The sequence below is a fragment of the Phasianus colchicus genome, chromosome 7, assembly GCF_987193195.1.
Source record: "Phasianus colchicus chromosome 7, bPhaCol1.hap1.1, whole genome shotgun sequence".
Classification (NCBI taxonomy): Eukaryota; Metazoa; Chordata; class Aves; order Galliformes; family Phasianidae; genus Phasianus; species Phasianus colchicus.
The window spans coordinates 36877360-36897161 of NC_143442.1; the positions used below are offsets into that span (position 1 = coordinate 36877360).

General features: G+C 44.2%; 2 protein-coding genes across 8 annotated transcripts in view; both read left to right on the plus strand.

Moving 5' to 3' along the window:
* ADARB1 (adenosine deaminase RNA specific B1) overlaps positions 1 to 8691 on the plus strand; it is a 72555-nt gene extending 63864 nt beyond the window's left edge. For 6 of the 7 annotated variants that reach the window (XM_090144591.1, XM_090144588.1, XM_090144592.1 and 3 more), the window contains 2 exons: positions 3163 to 3341; positions 4085 to 8691. In XM_090144591.1, coding sequence (XP_090000717.1) covers positions 3163 to 3341; positions 4085 to 4261 — 356 coding nt within the window. In that variant the 3' untranslated portion in view covers positions 4262 to 8691. The remainder of the gene's footprint in view (positions 1 to 3162; positions 3342 to 4084) is intronic. The other variant, XR_016468506.1, reaches the window with a different exon arrangement.
* An 8115-nt stretch (positions 8692 to 16806) lies between these two features.
* On the plus strand, positions 16807 to 18057 carry LOC149917343 (uncharacterized). The gene has a single exon (XM_090143363.1). It carries the CDS (start codon positions 16807 to 16809, stop codon positions 17950 to 17952), a length of 1146 nt encoding a protein of 381 aa, XP_089999489.1. The 3' UTR covers positions 17953 to 18057.
* The last annotated feature ends 1745 nt before the right edge of the window (positions 18058 to 19802 follow it).

Consider the following 19802-nt stretch of genomic DNA (forward strand, 5'->3'; position numbering starts at 1 on the left):
ATAAGAAAAGGAGCAAAAGGCCTTTTTTGCAATATGGAATATATGATATCCGATCACCGTGCTTGTTCAGTGGTACATGAAACAAGCAAAAGTAATAGTACAGATATTTTTAAGTTAAATTAAAAATGTGACTGACTCACTTCTCATGTAGTAGCCATTTTTAACCCCTCTTGCCTCAGTTGGTTTGCTAAGTTCTCCAGTATGTGCCGCCTTAAGCAAATGACTGTTTCACATCAGCTTCATAAAACAAGCCTGAATTTACACGCTTATAGAGAGTCAGGGTTTAGATTCCTTTTTAATTATATATATTATATATAATTAATAGTTCTTTTAGGTGTAGGTCTTCTATTGTGTGACTCCTGGAACAGTAGGGTTTGTTTGCTCTGCAGTATTTGGTCTTTAATGGCACAGAAGCAGTTGTGTTGTGCATGATCCGTTCCAGTTCTCATGCGACTCGATGCACGGACTTTTTGGCAACCACTCAGAATGGACAGCAGAAGTTGTGACAATCTCACCTGAAAGAAACTGGAAAATAATAATAAAGGAAACTTTCATTCCAATTCCATTTTTTTCAACTCCTATTTTAAGCAAATTGGAATGGTGGGACTGTTTATTATTTACTTGGCTTATTGTCTGTCTGTGACAGTGACCAGGTCGACATAAGCCAAGCATAAAAACACATCTGCATCAGAAAATTCATTATTTCAGAATGTTCATTTAGTAAGCGAGGAACTGGTTATCTGAATTTTGCTTTGTAATTTTGCATCTAGGACCTCACAGCTCTCACATAGTCTCATCTTTGCATCCTACAAGTGGGAGCGGGACCCAGAAGTGCTATAAGACCTGGGCCAATATACGAGTCCTGTGCTTATCTGCTTTAGGCTGACTTAACTTTTAGATTGTAGATTGTTAGATTGTATTTCAAATACCATCAAGAAACGCATCTTGCCACAATGCTAATATTGGTTCATACAAATTTACTAGATTATTTTAGATGTAGGACCCAGCAGAGACTCAGAGTAGGTACAAAATAGACTTTCAAAGAGTTATGTTAAAGTAAAAATGGGATTTTTATTTATCAGAAAAAGAAAAAACAAACATCCCTGTCTTTTGTTCCCTTTCTCCTCCCCTCTTAATGAGAAATTGAAACATATGAAGTTTCACCACCCTGTAATGTGTGTGAGGCCACCATGCTGCACAGCCTTAAACTGCACAGTGCTTAAACTGAAGTGCAGCTTAAACCACTTGCTGTGCTGGTGGCCCTGGCTGCTGCCTGAGAGCATTAGGGACATGCTGAGAGGATTCCTGATACGTGCAGAAAATGGGCTGTGTCACTGGAGACCTACAGTTGCCATTTCTGGGCATCTTCAGCAGTAATGAGCACGAGAAGCGGAGAGGCAGCTGAAGCACAGCTGGATTTATGAGAAAAGAGGCAAGGGTCTGCTGGTTTTGGCTTTCTGCATAGGATGCTGAGCTTGGGGCTCACTTTGTCTAACTTGGATGCCTACAGCATCTCTAGCCATGTGTGTGCTAGTTGCACCATGCCCCTGTGCAGTTGGTAGGAAGGAAGTGCTGTCAGGCAAGACATCCTCTGCTGATGAGAACCAGAGTGAGGTCAGACCCCCTTGAAGCATTCCTCTTCTCACAGCTATAAGGAGGGAGGTGAATCAGTAAACAGAAGTGTTACTGGTTCCCAGCTTGTCTTTCAGGCACTAAAGCTTGCATTTGAACATGTAAAACATTTATGGAATCAACACTGCAATACCTTTTAAGGCAGTTGTATTTATGTAGAATTAATGGTAATTTTAATGAAACATACTCTACAGCTACTGAAATGGGGATGCCTTCATGCCTTAGTTTGCAAGACATTCCTCATCTCATACTACCGCTCTTATTCTAACTCCTTTTTTTTACAAGGGAAAGTGAAAAAGCACATTGTAGGCACTTCTAAATAGGATTGAATGCTTTAAATAAGATTGCAGTTACAAGTTGTTGGCTGACTTTTAATTGTTTGTGCTGAGACATGACGAGGGTTCATCGTTCTGCACTGGTTTTAAAGTGCAGACATAGTGAGACATGCACTTAGTTACTTGAACTTTTACAGCAGCAGAGTGAAAGGGAATTGATCGGACAGTTACAGCTAGGGAAGCCTTGCTGGATCTGCTCTGTCTGGAACTCAGCTAGCATTGCTGCTGAGTGGGCTTTGAGGGCAGTGGTTACCTGTGCAGGACTCCAGCAACATTTCTTCTTCTTCGTAGTTATTTGCAGGTCAGTAATTCATGAATTGGTTTGACCTGTAAACCAGACCAGATATTCCTGAGGTGCGTGTTGTCATTTAACCCAGCAGGCAGCTAAGTACCACCTGGCTGCCCGGTCACTCCCCCTTAGCGGGGTGGAAAAGAGAATTGAGAAAGATAAATGTGGGAGAATTCCTGGGCTGAGAAAAGGACAGTTTAACGTGAAAGAAATAATAAGTCAAAATTAAAAAGAAAAAAAAAAAAAAAGGTGAGGAAGGCAATTGCTCACCAGCAACTGACCAACGCCCTGCTGGACACAGAGTGAGGACTGCTCCTGTGGCCAGCTCCTGCAGCTTTTACTGCTGAGCATGGCACCCTTGGTATGGAATATCCCTGTGGCAGCTTAGGTCAGCTCCTGGTTTTGTTCTGTCCCAGTTCCTTGTGGCCCCTGGCCTCCCCATTAGCAGAACAGTGTCAGAAGCAGAACTGTCCTTGATTTGGCTCAGCAACTAAAAATGTTGATGTGTTATCATTTTCATCCTGAATCCCAAACACATCACTATGCCAGATGCTCTGAAGAAAATTAACTCTATCCCAGGCCAATATGGCAAGGTGCTAATATCACTGTCCACGTGGAGCTCTACGTAAGTCTACATAGTCTTCTACATAATCCTCCACTGAGAAGGCTGGTATTTCGTGGCTCCACTGATGCTCACCTGCCGAGCTAGGAATGACAAAGTGAGAGGGGATTTTTAATCACAATGAGAATGAAATATGCATGGCAGTATTTCTACGATTCGGTGAAAAATCTGCAGGAGAACGTCCCCATAAAAAAGAATTGACTGCAGTGTGATTTCAGTAGCCTAGTAGGAAGAACAATCGGCAGTTAGTGTTTATTGTAGTCATTAAATCTCTCTTCTTTCAGGTATTAGCAATGCAGAAGCACGCCAACCAGGGAAAGCACCAAACTTCAGTGTAAATTGGACAGTGGGAGACACTGGTCTTGAAGTTATTAATGCTACAACTGGCAAAGATGAAATGGGCCGTGCATCTCGCCTCTGTAAGCATGCTTTGTACAGCCGCTGGATGCGTGTTCATGCAAAGGTATATATTCCAGTGTGGAACATTTTTCACGTCCAGTTTATTCTTTATGGCATGTCCATGTGTATCTTTCTGTATTCAGAAGCCATTTTTTGTGCCTGTCTTAAGCTGAGCCTGACATTAGCTACCAGTCCACAGTGTAATGGAAGATAACACATTCATTTAGGTTATTTAATGGTATAACGCCTGGTACAAAATGCATGCAAGGGTCTGATAATCCTTGATTATAGTTCCTAACTCCTTTCCTATTGCCTTCTCATTTTAATTTCTTTGGAAATACAATCCCAATTGCGCTGAAATCCAGCCTATAGAGATTTCACTCTGTTCTTAGAAAGAAAAGAGTCAAATAGTATACATGAATGGCTTTTCAGTGCCTAGATTTTTTCTGCCCAAGGACATGGATAGTACAGAAAAAGCTAAAGGCATGCTAAGTGTAGAAGAGCTACCACAGCACTGCTGAAAAGTGAAGTCCAAAGATTGCTTCTCTGTGTATGTAGTTTGGTCTTGCAGGAGGGCATGTTTTGCAAGAGGATGAGTGTGAGTTATTGCAGTGAAACTGAATACAGATCTAGAATGGCTGGAAGTAGTATATTGTGCTTTTGGCTTGTTGCCTTTGCCTGCACGTTTGGTTGAGTAGTTCATTACCTTGTTTTCTAATTGCTATTTTAATAACTCAGTTTCTTTCCAAATGTTTGTCTGAGTAAATCATTTGCTCTCTTCTTTTCTTGTCTTTTTCATCTGCACAGCTTTCGTCCAGCTCGCGCTTGAAGATCTTCAAGCCTAACCTGTACCATGAAACCAAGCAAGGAGCCACTGAGTATCAAACTGCCAAAGAGTGTTTATTTAAAGCATTCCTGAAGGCAGGACTTGGAGCATGGGTGAAGAAACCCATAGAACAGGATCAGTTTTCACTCACTGTCTAGTTCACAGTCTGCACGTCAGTTTGGAAAGGGGGTCGCTTTGGAAATCCTGGTGTCCAGCATTGCTTTTGGCATCTCCACGCCACGTTAAAACATCTTTTTACTATTTTTTCTTTTTCAAAACTTGGTAGTAACTGTTTTGGTTTTACCTAAGTATTGAAACTCAATGATAATCTGACACATAATGGTATATTTTGTTATGGGAAAGTAATTTCTGGTGTATTTCTAGAAATACTTTTACTGTAGAAAATCTGCAGTAAGGCTGTCCTTACAGTACACAATGACTCATTTTTTCTGGGTTAAAATAATTGCTTTTTTACTTCGATGTCATCAAGTGCATGAAGAAATGAATTTTTCTTTAGATTTTACACCACACTTGTAAGAAGTAGCTTAATTTTTTAGGAGGAAAAAAGGCAACAAAGTTGATTCTTCTCCTCTTTTAAGTTGTTTTTGAATTGCAGGTGTTGCTAGCATATGGACCACTAAGCCAGAATGAAGTCTGGACAAGTAGTTTTCCCCACTTCCTTGCTCTTTAAAACCAGCTGCTGAGAAGTTCATGTCTTTGATGTATGTATTTATTAGTCTGTGATCCCATTTTTAACATGCAGCTTTCTGTTCTGGTTTTAAAAATACATTTGCCTCCCATTTACACACATTGTGAAGTCTTTTTTTTTTAAACCATTGTAAACTGGAAACAACAAAATGATTATTTGTAAGTTAGGAAGTATAGTCTATAATGTGCAGAACTCTGTTTAGATGTAGGTGATTTGTATATCCTTTGAACTCGTTAGAGTACAATAATAATTACAACATGACAACTTAGAAAAATCTGCTCATTTTGAGGTCACTCAGCTTGAATGGTCAAAAAAAAAGGGCACTCAGTGAACATTAATTGCTCTCTTCTTGAAGAAATGAAAAGCTCTTGTATGGACAAAAAAGTTGTTAAAACTTCTTTTCTGCTTTCATTCAAGTTGCTACGTTCCTTTTAAGATTTCGTTACCTTTTGGCTTTACACGTGTGATGGTCTTCATGAAACTAATTGGTAAGTTGTTAAATGTGGTTTAATTTGCTTTGACAGTTAGTTAGGTCTTTTTCACAAAGGTGTAAACACGTCAGCTTTATGTAAAAATGTAAAATGGAAAGAAAATATTTTGAGATCTGTTTGATTAGCTGGTGTACTGAAGGCACTATTAAAAACTCTTTTTAGTATATGATATTTAGGTGTGGATTAGAGAATGTCTGGAACCAGTTATCCGCTCCCAAAGTCTATGTCCAAACGCATCCTGTGGCTCATACTTTTTCAAGTGTCATGCTTGCTTTCTGGAAGGCCCCTTGGTGATCGTCATTCTTTTGCAAACAGTGAAGTGATGTTCCTTGACACAGAAGTTTCTGACACAAAACCCAAGCCAAGCATGTTGAAGCCGACGGGCCCTGTCCCTCAGCTCTACATCCCCACTTCTTGCCTGCGCTGCCCTGGACATCAGATCCGTGGGCTGGTCCATATTTTGAAGTCAAGCTAAGGGTTGTTTTTAGACCTGCAGCGGGTCAGAGTTGCAGCTTTGAGTTGTGTCGGCACATCTGTGGAGGAAGTAAAGTGGAGCAAAGGAATCCCTTCAGCCAGCTCTGTGGCTAAAGCCTTTGCCTTCTGAAGCTGTCACTGAAGTTACCATACCTCAGACCAAGCATCTCTGGCGGAGTTACTGACTACTTGGGCCATTGGAGACTTTGCAGAAAGCACTTCTGCCCTATCATAAATGTCAGGGAGACATGCTGCTTTGTTACTGCTCAAGTAGGAACCCGTTTTCAACTTCAAAAATTGGTCAGGCCTGATAAGTCACTGGTGTGTTGGTTTCAGCCTCTGGATTAGTGTCTTGGCAGTGGTGCGCTGAGACGCGGTTGGTGTGCTTTTGGTGGTGGTACGGATAATAGCAAGCACTGCTGCAGGAAGGCAAGCAAATCCGTGGATCCCTTCAGAAAAGACTGATGCTTCCAGAGGCTACCAAGTTTTCCAGGTGCCAGTGGAACAAATATGCGCTGTAGTAGACAGGCTGTGTTGATTCAGCTTTGTTGGCAGCTTAAGCTGTCCTGTCTGTTTCTGCACTGAAACCAGGAGTGCTCTCACGGCCTCTGCCAGCCCCACGAAGCAGGAGGACAACAGTTTCGGAATGCAGTCTGGGCCTTTGCCATTGTCATCTCACTGAGGCTCAGACTGACTTATTCTAAAGCTAAAAGTCATCAAATGGCTTTTGGTCAGAATTTGCAAGTGCTTGGGCGTTTACTTTTGAGATCAGTCCCATCTTGTTAGTGTTGCAGAAATGCCTTTATGGCTGCAGAGAAATCTGTGCATACGTTTTGCAGGATTGAGGGAAAGCTGGTTGCTCTGTGTGCATTTTCTTGGGATCGTTAGCGTTCCTAAGCGAAATACACATTTTTAAGGGACTCAGTCTGTTGATAAATGAAGTCTGCTTATAATTTCAAACAAATAACTTTTACTTGTCTTTCTGAAGTACTCAATGAGACGTTGATCTCTCTTTGGATTTTTTTGAACACTAGGAAAGTATTAGCTCAAACTATTTTTTTTACAAAGTGACAAATATGAGCAATATATTTAAGTATTATTATAGACATAGTTTTTTAAGCTGTTCAAATGAATAATTTTAATGAAACTGTAAAGGAAATCTGTTCCATGCCACAACCTTTTGATGAAGGAATGGTGCCAGGTATTTATGAGGAATGAGTGCTCTCGTTTATAATTCCCGGATTTTAAAAAGAAATTTTCCAGGGTTGTATGCAATCCATATCTGTCTTGTGGGAGTCAATAAAATACTGCCTGGCTTCCTTCACTTGTTTGCTCCTTTTTGTGCAGTTAACTTGCGGGAAATGACGAGGGAAGTCCTCAGTCCCCTCAAGGATGTGACCTGTCACGCTGCCCTAGCCCGTGCTTTGCCCTTGGCTGTTCCACTCAGCGCCTCGGGCCGGGTGTGATTTACGATGCTCCTGTGTTCCACGTGAGTCACCCCCACTGGACATGCGTGAGTAGCGATGTATGTCATTTCAAGCGACTGTGAAAGATAAGACCTTCCAGCAGCTGCTGAATTTTGTGGCTGACCTTTCTGTTCAGAGCTGTTGATTTCTGTGCATTTTGGAAGGCTGATCTCTTTGTGAGAAGCCTCACTGCGCTGCATGGGCCAGGTGCGCGGGAGCTGGCCTGAGCAGCAGTCTGCAGTGCCGCTCTGTGAGCCGCTTTGGTTCTCTGATTTGTACGTTTTTGCGCCCGTGTTTGCCTCAGGATTGCAAAGGGTTTACATAAAGAGGAACAACTTTCATGCCAGTGAGTACTTGAACGCTAATTTAGGGTGTTTTTCTTCACGTGACAGCCCAGCTTTGATACGTATTTATTCCACTGTATCATTTCAAGAAATTTGACCAACTCAACTTCCTTTCTGCTCCCTGCTGCTCCGTGCTGGAGAGCCCTCTGGGCAAGACTCAGGGAGCACAGGCCAAACGAAGTAGCTGCTCAGCCGCCGGTGTTTCCCGGCCACCACCTTTCCTGGAGAAGTCCCAGCTCAGCTGGTTCCCAGCAAATCTGATGGTTTCAGGATGCACTGGTTTTGTGGCAGTTCCTTTACAGCAACAAACAGTCCGGAGTATTTGCAAATTGACCACCAGGGAAGAAGGTTGCAAGAGTCTCTGGCAGACAGGCTGGGCATCACCGCTGCACGGTGTGTGGTATTTTACCATAGGCAGGTGTTCTGATCCCCCTGACACGCAACTGGATAAAAATAAAGGCCTGATTTTCCTGGGAATATCCATTAGATGAAATGCTTTGAGGCTGTAGATCGATCTGTGCATGCATTTCTGCAGGATTGATGGAAAGCTGGTTGGTTAGATTTTAAGAAATGTACGAGCGTTGTACTGTCAACAGGAAATGAGCCCCTGAAATCTTGATATTTGAAGATAATCTGCACCCTGGCCTCATTGCGTTGCTGCAATTTGCATTGCTTTTCTTATCTCGTTGGGTTTTACGGCTTTTAGTAAACTTAAAAAGATGGGAGTGTTTGTTCTTGAAATAGAAATGTTGTGTTTTCCTGAGCAGAGCGTCTCTGAAGCCCAAGTATGGCACTTTGGAAAAGGAAATTCTTCAGAGTGTGAGTCACGTGCAAGCAAAACAGGGCCATAAGTAGGCTAATGGAAACACCTAGAATGGAGCTGGGTCCCAGCGATCCTTCTTTATGAGATATATCAAGAGGATCTGAGCAAATGTTTAATGACTGTGAAATTCCTTCTTGGAATTTCATTGAGGAATTTCTACTGATAATCTACTGATAATAAAGCATTTTCTTTTTCTTTCTTTCTTTTTTTTTTCCCCAACTGTAATGCAAAAGGAATAATTCTTAGACTAGAATTGTGCTGTTCATGGAGTTGTGAAATAAACACGCTAAAATAAGCTTATCTGGAGTCATAAGTTCAATAGTGCCATGCCTAACAAAGTTGAAGCTCGAGGTAATTTTTAAGTTATTTTTAAAAGAAACTAAGGATGATTTAAAAAACAAACTCGTGAAATCACACACCAAGAAAAAAAACAACCAAGCAAAAACAAAACTCAATCAGTCCAGACTCCTGTCTCACTTCATTGGAATTCACATGCCAAACATTAACCCTTGGCAGCCGGCTTTGCCGTAATTGCTTCCCAGAGCTAGGCCTGAGTGCTTCTTAATAATATTATGTTTGGGTGGTTGTAGGTGGTGATGTCAGTCCTCAGATCTGTTAAACTTCACACTTGGGTCAACACAAGCAGTTTTTGCAGGTCATCCTGGCTCACCAGCACTCCCTGCACTGTGTCTTTTGACCCCTTTGTTCACTCCCTTTATCAACCTGATGATGATTTGCATGTAACTCTTCCATGGTATATCCAACTTCCTAACAAACTGGGAAATGAACCAAGGGGTGTATCTCCTATCTGTTAGATGTGGTCACAGAAGAAACCCATCACAAGCCCTTTGCAACGTGATGTAATGTCATGGAGTCATTAATTGTTACACCAGTCCACGAGTTCCATTTGACACATGGTTGTTGGAAAGCGTCTAAACTTTGATAAGAGATGTGTATATGCTGGGGTAGCCCTTCTTGTAGTTTATATTGTGGGCTACCCTCCACACACTGCTCTCTGAAAGTCCTATAGACCGTATCAACTTCTGAGCTGGCCAAATCAGTTTTTATCCTGAACCACCTGGACTGCCTTGGAGATGCTCAAATGGAAAATTCTATTCGTATTTAACCTTGGAGCAACGTGCAGATTTGCAGTGTGGTACAGTAATACCTCTGCCCAAATTGAGTGCTCGGTTCAGTTCAGAGCTGACCGCTGGACAGAGAATCTCTGTGATATGAGTGAACATATTTGCTCTGTATATGGTCCTGGAAAAACATCAAATGGTCTTTGAAAACACTACCTGGCAAGTCCACAAGTTGTCAAATTGGACTAGACATGCTTTTGAAGAACTAAACTCACAAGTGCTGCCGGTACTGAAAATGGCATTGCAACACCAGTTAGTGCTTGATATGCTGTTACTTAAGGCTTAACAGAGTGCACGTGGCACGTTAGATCTAACCAACGGGTAATGTATTAGTGTTCATCACGCCACAACCTCCCTAGAAGAAGCTTGAAGACAGAAGAGATCACAGAGCAAACATCTGAATTGTTCCACTCTCTGCTGATATAGGTTGGTTTGTTTAGCAATAGGATTAGTACATTAGTTTAAGAACCTGTATATTAATTTAGCAAAAGGAATCCACGAGTGATAGTTCTAAAAGCTTTCCGTTTCAGCTTGAGTGGGCGAACGGTCTTGTTTTCCTAATAATTTTGCACTGGGGACATAATAGAATACTTTCATCTTTTGCCTCAAAAGGTGCAAGGACATTTCCCTCAGGCTCCACATGCACTGTTGTTAAAAAGTGGCTCACTGTGTCCTAAAAAGCAATGGGAATCTTCCAGATGGGGAAAGTGGATGGCAGTGGGTCAGACATCTCGGTGGTAAAGCTGATGGTGGAAAGAGGGGAAGAATAGGTGGGCACTCAACCACCCTAGGTAACACGGGGCATCCAAAGGGACATTAGCACAAATCTGAGTCCTTGAAAAAGAATGAATTTGTATGCCAACGTACTGCATATGCATGTCAGAACTGAACTCTGAGAGGGTGTGCTTGCTTGTCATGTCACCTGGTGCGTGCTGTGAGGAATAAAGCAATGGCACTTTCTGCACACAGTGGAGTTAGTTCTGTCAGCACAGGGACTGATCCCACTGAGACTGGGGAAGGGAGTGGGGCTTGGCTGCTGCGGTGCTGCGTGGCTTCCTGGGGATGGCAGCAAGTCCCAAAGCAACAGGTCTTGCAGATGTCAGGGTAACCCCTGTGAGCTGAAGAAACACAAAGCCAGACATGACCCAAAAAGCAGAATCCAAGTTAAAGGTAAATCTGGAATCAGCATTGGTCAAGACTGTGTAGCCTTTGGCACAGCCCAGCAGCCCTGGGGAATGCCATTTGCAGCTGGCTGAGATGTTTCCTGATGGATTTAGCAGAGACCACAGAGGTGTCTCAAAGAGGTGGTTCTGCAGCATCTCCTCGAGCCGCAGTTGGTTTCTGTAGCGCTCGTGAAAGCTTTTGCTTTTTAGAAATGCACCTTGTGTGAGCAGCAGCCAGTTCCGAGGTACCTCTGTTGGTACGGACACGGACCTGTTGGTACAGACACGGACCTGATCTGAGACAAGTGGGGGTCTGCTATAAAGCCCATCTCAGTATCACAGCAGAACCTCACACCTGTTTGAAGCCACCTGGGATGTGATCCAGGTGTTCTTGTGCCGCTCAGTGCTGATATCTTTCCTTTGATGGGTCCAGCTCCTCTGCTACGACCAGTGAGAAGATCACCAAGCTCTCTGAGCCAGGTGGTGAGCCCGAGAAGAAGATCTGGGTAGCTCAGCCATATCTCTGACTCAGAGCATTTCTCCCCACTTGTTTGTGTTGCCTGTTTCTGGCTTGATAATCTCCTGCTGTCGATGCGTTCACTTTCCATCAAGAATGTACAGGCGACTGATGGATGGCAGCTGTGGCCCATTGGGACTGGGGACTGCAGGGGCTCCTATTCTGATTTTTTGGAGGGGTCTTATTGGGGTTGGGCAGTCCCATTGCGGTTGGGGGGCCCATTGGGCTGTGGGGCTCCCTCGGCTCCTGTTTTATTGTGGGGAGTCCTATAGGGAGTGGGAGGGGCTGAGGGTTCCCACGGGACCTGCCTTTTCTGGGGGGGCTTACTGGATTTAGGAGGGTGTGGGGAGTCCCATTGGGCTTGGAGGGATTTTGGAGGGGTCGAGGGGGTCAAACTCCACCCAGATTGAAGTATTTCTGCTGGGAGCGTGGGATACCCACCAAACCCCTTCCTATTTGATTCTGTCCTAGAACCATAGAGTCATAGTTGGAAGGGACCTTTAAAGGCCATCTGGCCCAGCTCCCTGAAATGCACAGGGACACACCACAGCTAGATCAGGGTGCCTGATCCAGCCCCCCCCCTTGAAAGTCTCCAGGACAGAGCAACAACCACAACACTGGGGAACCTGTTCCAGTGCCTCACCACCCTCACCGTAGATTTTTTCCTTATATCTAACCTCAATCTAGCCTCTGTGAGCTTGAAGCCATTTTCCCTTGTTCCATCACCACAGACCCTGCTGAAGAGTCTGTCCCCTCTGTTGCTGCAGCTCCCCTTTAGATACTGACAGACCGCTATCAGGTCACCTTGCAGCCTTCTCCAGGGTGCACAGCCCCAGCTCTCTGCCTGTCCTCGCAGGAAAGGTGTTCCATCTCTCGCATCATTTATCACTTTCACCAGTTGCAGGTGCTTGCTTTCCAGACCATCTGGGTACGGATGAATCACAACACCATCCTGGGAATTCTGCAGCCTCGTTGGTTATCCTGCACATGGCACGGGACACTGCTTGAGGATAAAGAATGGAAAAGTGTGCAGCTCCTAAAACCTCACCTCATAACGCCGTGATGCATGGTTAGATGTGTGTGTGCAGCTCATAGCTCCAAGAAGGGGGAGGACAGCTGCCGCATTGTGGAATGAATTACAGAACTCGTTGACACTGAAGCTGTGTTGGAAAACTAATCCTGATGAGTGTTTCTAAGAGGTCCTGGCCAGCAAAACGGTTTTATAAGGAGAGGGGAAAAAGATGAATTTTTGTGTTGGTTTTGAGAACTAAAGAGCAGAACAAAGCAATGGCAATTTCAAATTGGAGTCTGTTTTGCCATTTTAAGCATCTGTTACTCTTCCTGGTGACAAAGCATTCAAATCTCAAATTCAAATCATAAGGATCTCCTTTTTCTAGCCTTGAATGTTAGATTCCTGGTGTAAAGCTCCCTAAAGGAAACAAAAACCCTTTTAAGAAGCCAAACTCTTTTCCCAGGAGAGCGTGTAGAAGTCCCTTTGATAAACAGAATTTGGCAGTGAGCAGGGAGGAAATGTGCTTTGTGAGTGGCAGCATGAGTACACCCATCAGGCTTCCAGTCTTCTCCCCTTTCCCTCCTCTAATTTGTGTTTCTTTGAGAAAAGGAAGGTTTGTGTACCTATTGTACCAGTCTGTTTGTTCTGAGTTTCAGCAGATGTAAATGAACCCAGGAATAGCCCCGAGATCTTTGTTTGACCTGCTTAAGTGGTTGTGAGATGTTAGGCTGTAGTATGGTCAAAGACGAGGCATTTCTCTGAGCTAGTGGAGCAAGACTTGCAGCTTCTTGTCCCTCAGGTCTGCCAGGTGTGGCTACTTAGTGCCGATAAAGAAACATCTAGAAGAGCGTGAAAGCCTCAAGAAAAACATACATACGGTTCAGCCTCTCCTCTTCCCCAGATCCGCTAAAAGTTCGACATAAAACCTAGCAGATAATCTGCCAAATCCAGGTGGTAAAAGGTCCTACTGCATTTAGTGCTTTAATGTGTAACCAGGAATGTTCCTAATGCTCATCAAGAAGACTCCGCTGCCAGCACAGAACTGGGGCACAGGACTGCCTGCTGGATTCAATTCTGTAGAATTGATAGATCAATCATGAGCAGCTTGCTAGAGCTTGAAGTAGTTGAATCGTCCCATTCAGAACCGTTAAATAAAACCTCATAATCACTTTGGAATTGTAGCTCTGAGCTAGGCTATGCCACTGGTGTAAGTGTCTGTGCTGCAGACAGTGTCCTTCCTCATCCTCATCCTCCCAGTTGTGCTCCTCCTTGGAGGAAGGTAGCACCGTCAGCTTTCTACCTCACACAGCAGTCTCTATGTGAGCATGGACTCAGTCGCTTTCCAGTTTCCCCGTGGCACTCTCCTATGCTGTAGCAAAGGAACCTCATTGGTGTGGTTGCATCATGGTGCACTGATTTCACGATGATACGTGGTCTTCATGCAGTGAGGGCAAGTCCGGGCATCGGGTGCATGACAGTGTGGCGTCACTGGACACAGCATGCAGCAGACTGGTGATTCCCTTTCCCCCAGTTTAATTTAGAGACCAAATGAGGATTGATTGGGAAATTAATACCAAACACAGCAGTGGCACATTCAGATAAAATCTGTATTGGTACTGGGTTCATAACAATTTCCGGCAGTAACTTCCAGCAGCAGTGCAGCACTTTGGGCAGTGACATGGAACAAGAGTTGGCTTGGCAGATGCTGCTAGTGAGCTGTGTCTGCAGGGGCAGCATGAGTGCCACACTGATCTCTGCTCCCAGATTTGACAGAATGGAATTTAGCTTGGTCCAGATGGAAGAGCTAACTGGGTCTGTCATCTTCTGAAGATCTTCAATCAGTTCACCAAGTTGAAGCAATTTGAACATCTCCCTATTGCTCCTGAAAAAGATTTTGCATAAAACAGTTGACATTTGGTCACTGAAAATCAGTGAGTTACAGCAGTACAGGAAAGACACCACAGAAAATGACTTATAGTATGAGGAAAAACTTGCATTGCTTTGGGAGTTTTGTATAATTCTGTCTCCCAGCTGAACGTTCTCAAGGGACAGAGAGAAAAATCTTGGCGAAAATCATCAGGTACTGTACTTTCACTTGACTAAGTGCTATTGAGACACCATACAATGAAAACTAAGGAATGGTTGTGAGGGGATTTCCCCAATGAAAAGTACAAATTCAGAAATGGGAGACGTTCAGAAAATCCAGAATGATACCAAAGGCAAACGTAACAATGACATGATACAAAGCCAGTGACAAAAAGAAAGAATTCACTTTCAGGAGTATTTCAAAGTCCAGTTAAAAAGATTCATGGCACTGGCTGTAAGATCGTCTTCATTAAAAGCAACAATTAAAAACAATCTGGATTTCTGGGCCAGCTTTTCTTTTAGTTTACTTCCAATGACAGCTGCGATTCAAACCAGGGTATTTCACAGGAAAACACAGCTTTCCCAGAGTTCAGATTTCTTCCTAAGAAAACCCAACAAATCCCAGAGCTCTGGAAATAATGAACTCTAAGGGAAACAACAGCTGGGCTCAGATGCCTGCTTTGGGAAACAAAACAATCCCATTAGGTAACACACCCATGAAACCCAGCAGCACGCTTCCACTGACACAATAAAGACCTGTTTCAATCAACCCATCACCAATAAGCAATGGAAACCTCTGTTCTAAACTTTAACAGTCCCCCAGAAGCCTGAACTGCCTCGTGGCTATAAATCGTGTTTTATCTGGAAAATGTCAGTTTTGTCCATCTCTACTGTCACATGCAAGAGTAAAAGTCCAGAGGCTTTTACCGAGTAAAATGTTTGTCACCGACAGGTAACTGCTAACGAAGAACATCTGACATTGTCCGCACTGGAGCAAGCAAACAGCAAAGCAGAGGTTTTGAAGAAGGAGGAAGAGAAAGGTTCCCACGTGCACTGATCTCTCCAATAACCAACAGAATAATGGTGAGAAGGGATTACCTTATAGCAGAGGGATGTTGCAGTACACCCAGGAGCTTCTCCATGTTTGGAGTGTCTAGCCTGCAGTTATGAAACAAGGCAGAGCAGTGACAGAAAAAGGACTGGTTACTGCAGGCTGCCAGGAAGGACTGTAAGGAACCTGCAAAAGAAAAGGGTGTTAAAATCACTCCACAGAAATTGGGGCAGAACAAAATAGACCGGTAACTGATGGCTTCTGAGGGCTTCATATGCAACCATGAGAACAACGGAGTAACTGGGTTGGTTATGGGCACATGGTGCACAACTCAGGTGGAACTCAGAATGGCGCAGCATTGGTTGCACCTACAAAGGACCCAGTGCCATCCTCCTGATGCAGAGTACATCTCACCAAGCATTACACCATACACTGAAGGCAACAGTATCTGTGGTTGGCACTGTCAGATGACTAAATTGACCAACAGCAAATGCCTTCAGTGCAGAAATGGCACTGTGTGAAGAGGCAGCAGCCCGGGCAGTCAGTGTCTGCAGGGTGTGTACCAAAAAGCCACCCTGAACACATTCCTGCCTGTCAGTAAGCCCCCAGAGATATGGTCAGCAACTAAAGAGCCAAATCAAAGGGACAGAAGGCATACTGTAGGTTTACAGTCAAGCTTGTGTCCAGCACTTCGAGGTGTGCTTTGTCAGAGCAGTCCAATGCTTTGGTCAGTTAGTGCTACAGAACAGAAGCAGACAGCGACTTGTGTGTGGGCAATTGATTCTACCAAAGAGAGAAGCACTGCAGAAAGCTTATCTCCAGCTGCTGAGAAATCAGTTCCCAGTCCTACGTCCATTCAATTAAGCACTGCTCCTCCTTCCCCAAGGAGGATCCTGTATGAGAAGCAACATGGCAAAACGTGACCCTCTCACAACATTACTCCATTATCCTTCCAAACCGAGGCACCTAGCATCTCAAACCAACTACTGCCAGATGTGCTGCTGGTGGAATTCTTCTTCCAAGTCATGCCAGATATGACCAATCCTGCTCAGGTTTCATGATACAGTTGTCTGTTTCTTAATTACTTTATTACCAAGCAAAGCTATGAGGAATTTAAGGAAATGTTTTGTAGTGAGATAAGTGGCAGACACATCTCGTAACACAATGCTAGGGTTGCTGACAGTGAGAAGGAGAGATGCACAGTTGAGAAATGCACCTTGCAACTCCAATCACTTGTACATGACTGTATGGGAACTGCTGAGTCATGGCCTGAACCTCTGATTAGTCACCTGAGGCGAGCAATGAGTCAGCCCTGGGAGCACAGGTGAAAGCAATTCACCTGTGCTGCAGGAAGGGGTGGAGCCTGGCTGCACCTCTCCTAGACCCATTTAAGAGCTGACTCCCAGTGGGGAAGGATCTCTCTCTCTTTGGAAGATCTGCTCTACTGGAGTTTCCTGAGTGAGTCCACGACACGGGTAAGCCTCTTATTTATTCTCTTTTGCCTTGCTGTGCCTAACTCTCTTGCTTATTTCATTATTATAACATCTTAATATTATTTGGTTATATAACATTCCTTTATATAATTTTCATTGATTATACACTTGGCAAGTCAGGCAGGCAAGCCGAATATACTGAAACTTACACTATGTCCTTTCTTTGGAATTTCTGTAAATGGTTCAAGGGGGAGAACACTACCCCCCTGGATAAAATAATTCCAGGGCAGATCCCAGGATTTGCGGGATCCCCTTATTATGAATTGGCAACTATCATTGAAAAATGGGGTCCCCTACATGTTGTGGGAAACATTTCCCCATATCGCCTAGCGGATTACTTTCAGGGACTAGGCAAAGATATATTAGTCACTAGAGAAAGACAATTAGCTGCTTCTATAGTGGCATGGCTGCTATTAAATGCTTTAAACAATGCCGAAATAAGGAATAATACTTTAGTGAACGAAAATGAACTTTTAAAAGATCATATTGAGAAGTTAGAACAGGAACTTGGGATATTAACAGGAAAAAAACCAATTCTACGTCTTCCAATAGGTCAAGTTCGTAGTATTTCAACAAACAATGACCAGGCTACTGAATCAACAGACTGTGTTGATCAGGAAAATAAACCATCTAAATCGGATCTTGAATCTCCAATTTTGATGGACGCACTAGAAGTCCGTCCTGTTATAACTCAAAAAACGAAAAAGGTACAGGACAGACTGGCAGGGGTGCCGCCTGATCAGTGGCCCCCCACTCAAACCCATTTGCACGTAACAGCCCGGTTATACATGGCAACAGAACTGATGGATTTAGTCCAAAGATTCAGGCAGAAACCTAGAGAAAGTGTGCCGGCTTGGTTATTAAGACTATGGGATTCTGGGGCAGAAAGTGTTCTAGTGAATGGCCCGGAAATAGCCAAATTGGCCACAATGACCTTCCATCCTGCTCTTAGACAGAGATTATATGCAGGTAATCAATATAATGATGAAAACCATTCTATAATAGAATGGTTAATGGCGGCCTGCCGTATGGTATGGCCCAATAAATCTGATATTTCTTTACATACAGGGATGTGGTCCTCCATGGAGGACCTTCAAAATTACATCTGTGAGCTAGGTGTAAGGGAAGCGATTTATGAAGATACCTTTGATGGCCCGGATCTGGTCAAATTCTCAGCGGGGTTGAGAGACCTAATTTTACAACAAGCTCCCTCCCATCTGTATGGCACTCTGGTCTCTACATTAAATCCCCTAGTGGCCTCAAGCAGTTGTCCAGCAGGCTGCGCAGTTAGTGGCTGATCTAGGAGAAACAGAACGCCTGCGGAATAGGCGCAACATTCGGACACTAGAAGAAGCTGAGGTCTTGCCGGTGACTAAAACCAAAATGCCGGCTACTCGAGCTCCTCAGTCGGAACCCATAAGGGTCTCCCAAAAACAAATGTTCAATGATTTAATTTGGGCTGGGGTCCAATTTGCTAAGATTGACTGCCAGCCTGACCATATTCTTCTCCAGCTTTGGAGACAACTAAAGGACAACCAAAAATTTCAGACCTACCCTAAGAAACCAAGGGTAAGGGTTATAAATGAAAGAATGCCAACAACAACATGAAACTTAGAGGATTTCATTGTTCCTAATAGGGAAAAAAAAAGCCGCCTCAGGTGTCTTGGGCTACAATGCCTGAGCCACCGGAAGCAAAAGAATTGGCCATAGCTCAATTCATGGCATGACGAGGGATGTTAGTCCCCCTAGGGCCTCCAGACGGGACTGGAGGCCCTAAGTAGAATTAACGATTTATTGGTCCCGAAAGAACATTCAAAGAGTTAAGGCACTAGTGGATACCGGAGCAGAAAAAACCTGATGATGTTAATCTGTATCATTATATTGATGTTCTCCTGCTGACATCCGACTCATTGGAGGCAGTAGGGCAGGCGGCAGGTTCATTAATCGCCTATTTACAACAGAGAGGGTGGGCTATAAATCCCCAAAAGGTGCAAGGTCCGGGCCTGTCTGTAAAATTCCTGGGGGTGGTTTGGTCAGGAAAGACCAAAGTACTACCCAGTGCTGTCATAGATAAGGTTCAGGCGTTCCTAGTCCCTACAACATCGAAGCAGCTGCAAGAGTTTCTAGGTATACTGGGTTACTGGCGTTCCTTTATACCTCACCTAGCACAGCTGCTAAGGCCACTGTACAGACTCACAAAAAAGGGGCAGCTATGGGACTGGGGGAAAACAGAACAGATGCTTTCCAACAAGCAAAACTGGCAGTTAAACAAGCCCAGGCATTGGGTATATTCGATCCTATACCCTCCCAGCTGAGTTGGATGTTCACGTTACTCAAGATGGCTTTGGTTGGGGCCTGTGGCAACGCCAGAGTTCTGTTCGGACCCCCATTGGTTTTTGGTCTCAGGTCTGGCATGGAGCAGAAGGAAGATATAGTATGATTGAAAAACAGTTATTAGCTGCCTATTCAGCATTACAGGCAGTAGAGCCAATAACCCAGATGGCTGAAGTTGTAGTGAAGACCACTCTGCCAATTCAGGGGTGGGTGAAAGATCTGACCCACCTTCCTAAGACAGGGGTGGCCCAAGCACAAACAGTGGCACGATGGGTCGCTTACCTCAGCCAAAGGAGCAGTCTGTCTTCATCACCCTTAAAAGAAGAGCTTCAGAAGATCCTAGGCCCAGTGACCTATCATTGTGATTGCACCAAAAGAAACACTGGTTCGCTCCACCAGAGAAGAGCCCCATTCAGGAGGGGAAATATCCTATCCCTGAAGATGCCTGGTATACAGATGGGTCCAGCAAGGGCAACCTGAGCAAGTGGAGAGCGATAGCATACCATCCTTCAAACCAGATTGTCTCGGTCGATGAGGGGGATGGTCAGAGCAGCCAATGGGCAGAACTGCGAGCCGTGTGGATGGTTATAACCAAGGAACCCGGTGATGGTATCCTGAATATCTGTACAGACAGTTGGGCTGTGTACTGGGGGCTCACTCTTTGGATTGCACAGTGGGCCACCCGGGAATGGACTATCCACGCCCGACAAATCTGGGGCAAAGACATGTGGTTGGACATATGGAATACAGTCAAACACAGGACTATATGTGTCTGCCATGTTTCTGGTCATCAGCCCCTACAGTCACTGGGAAA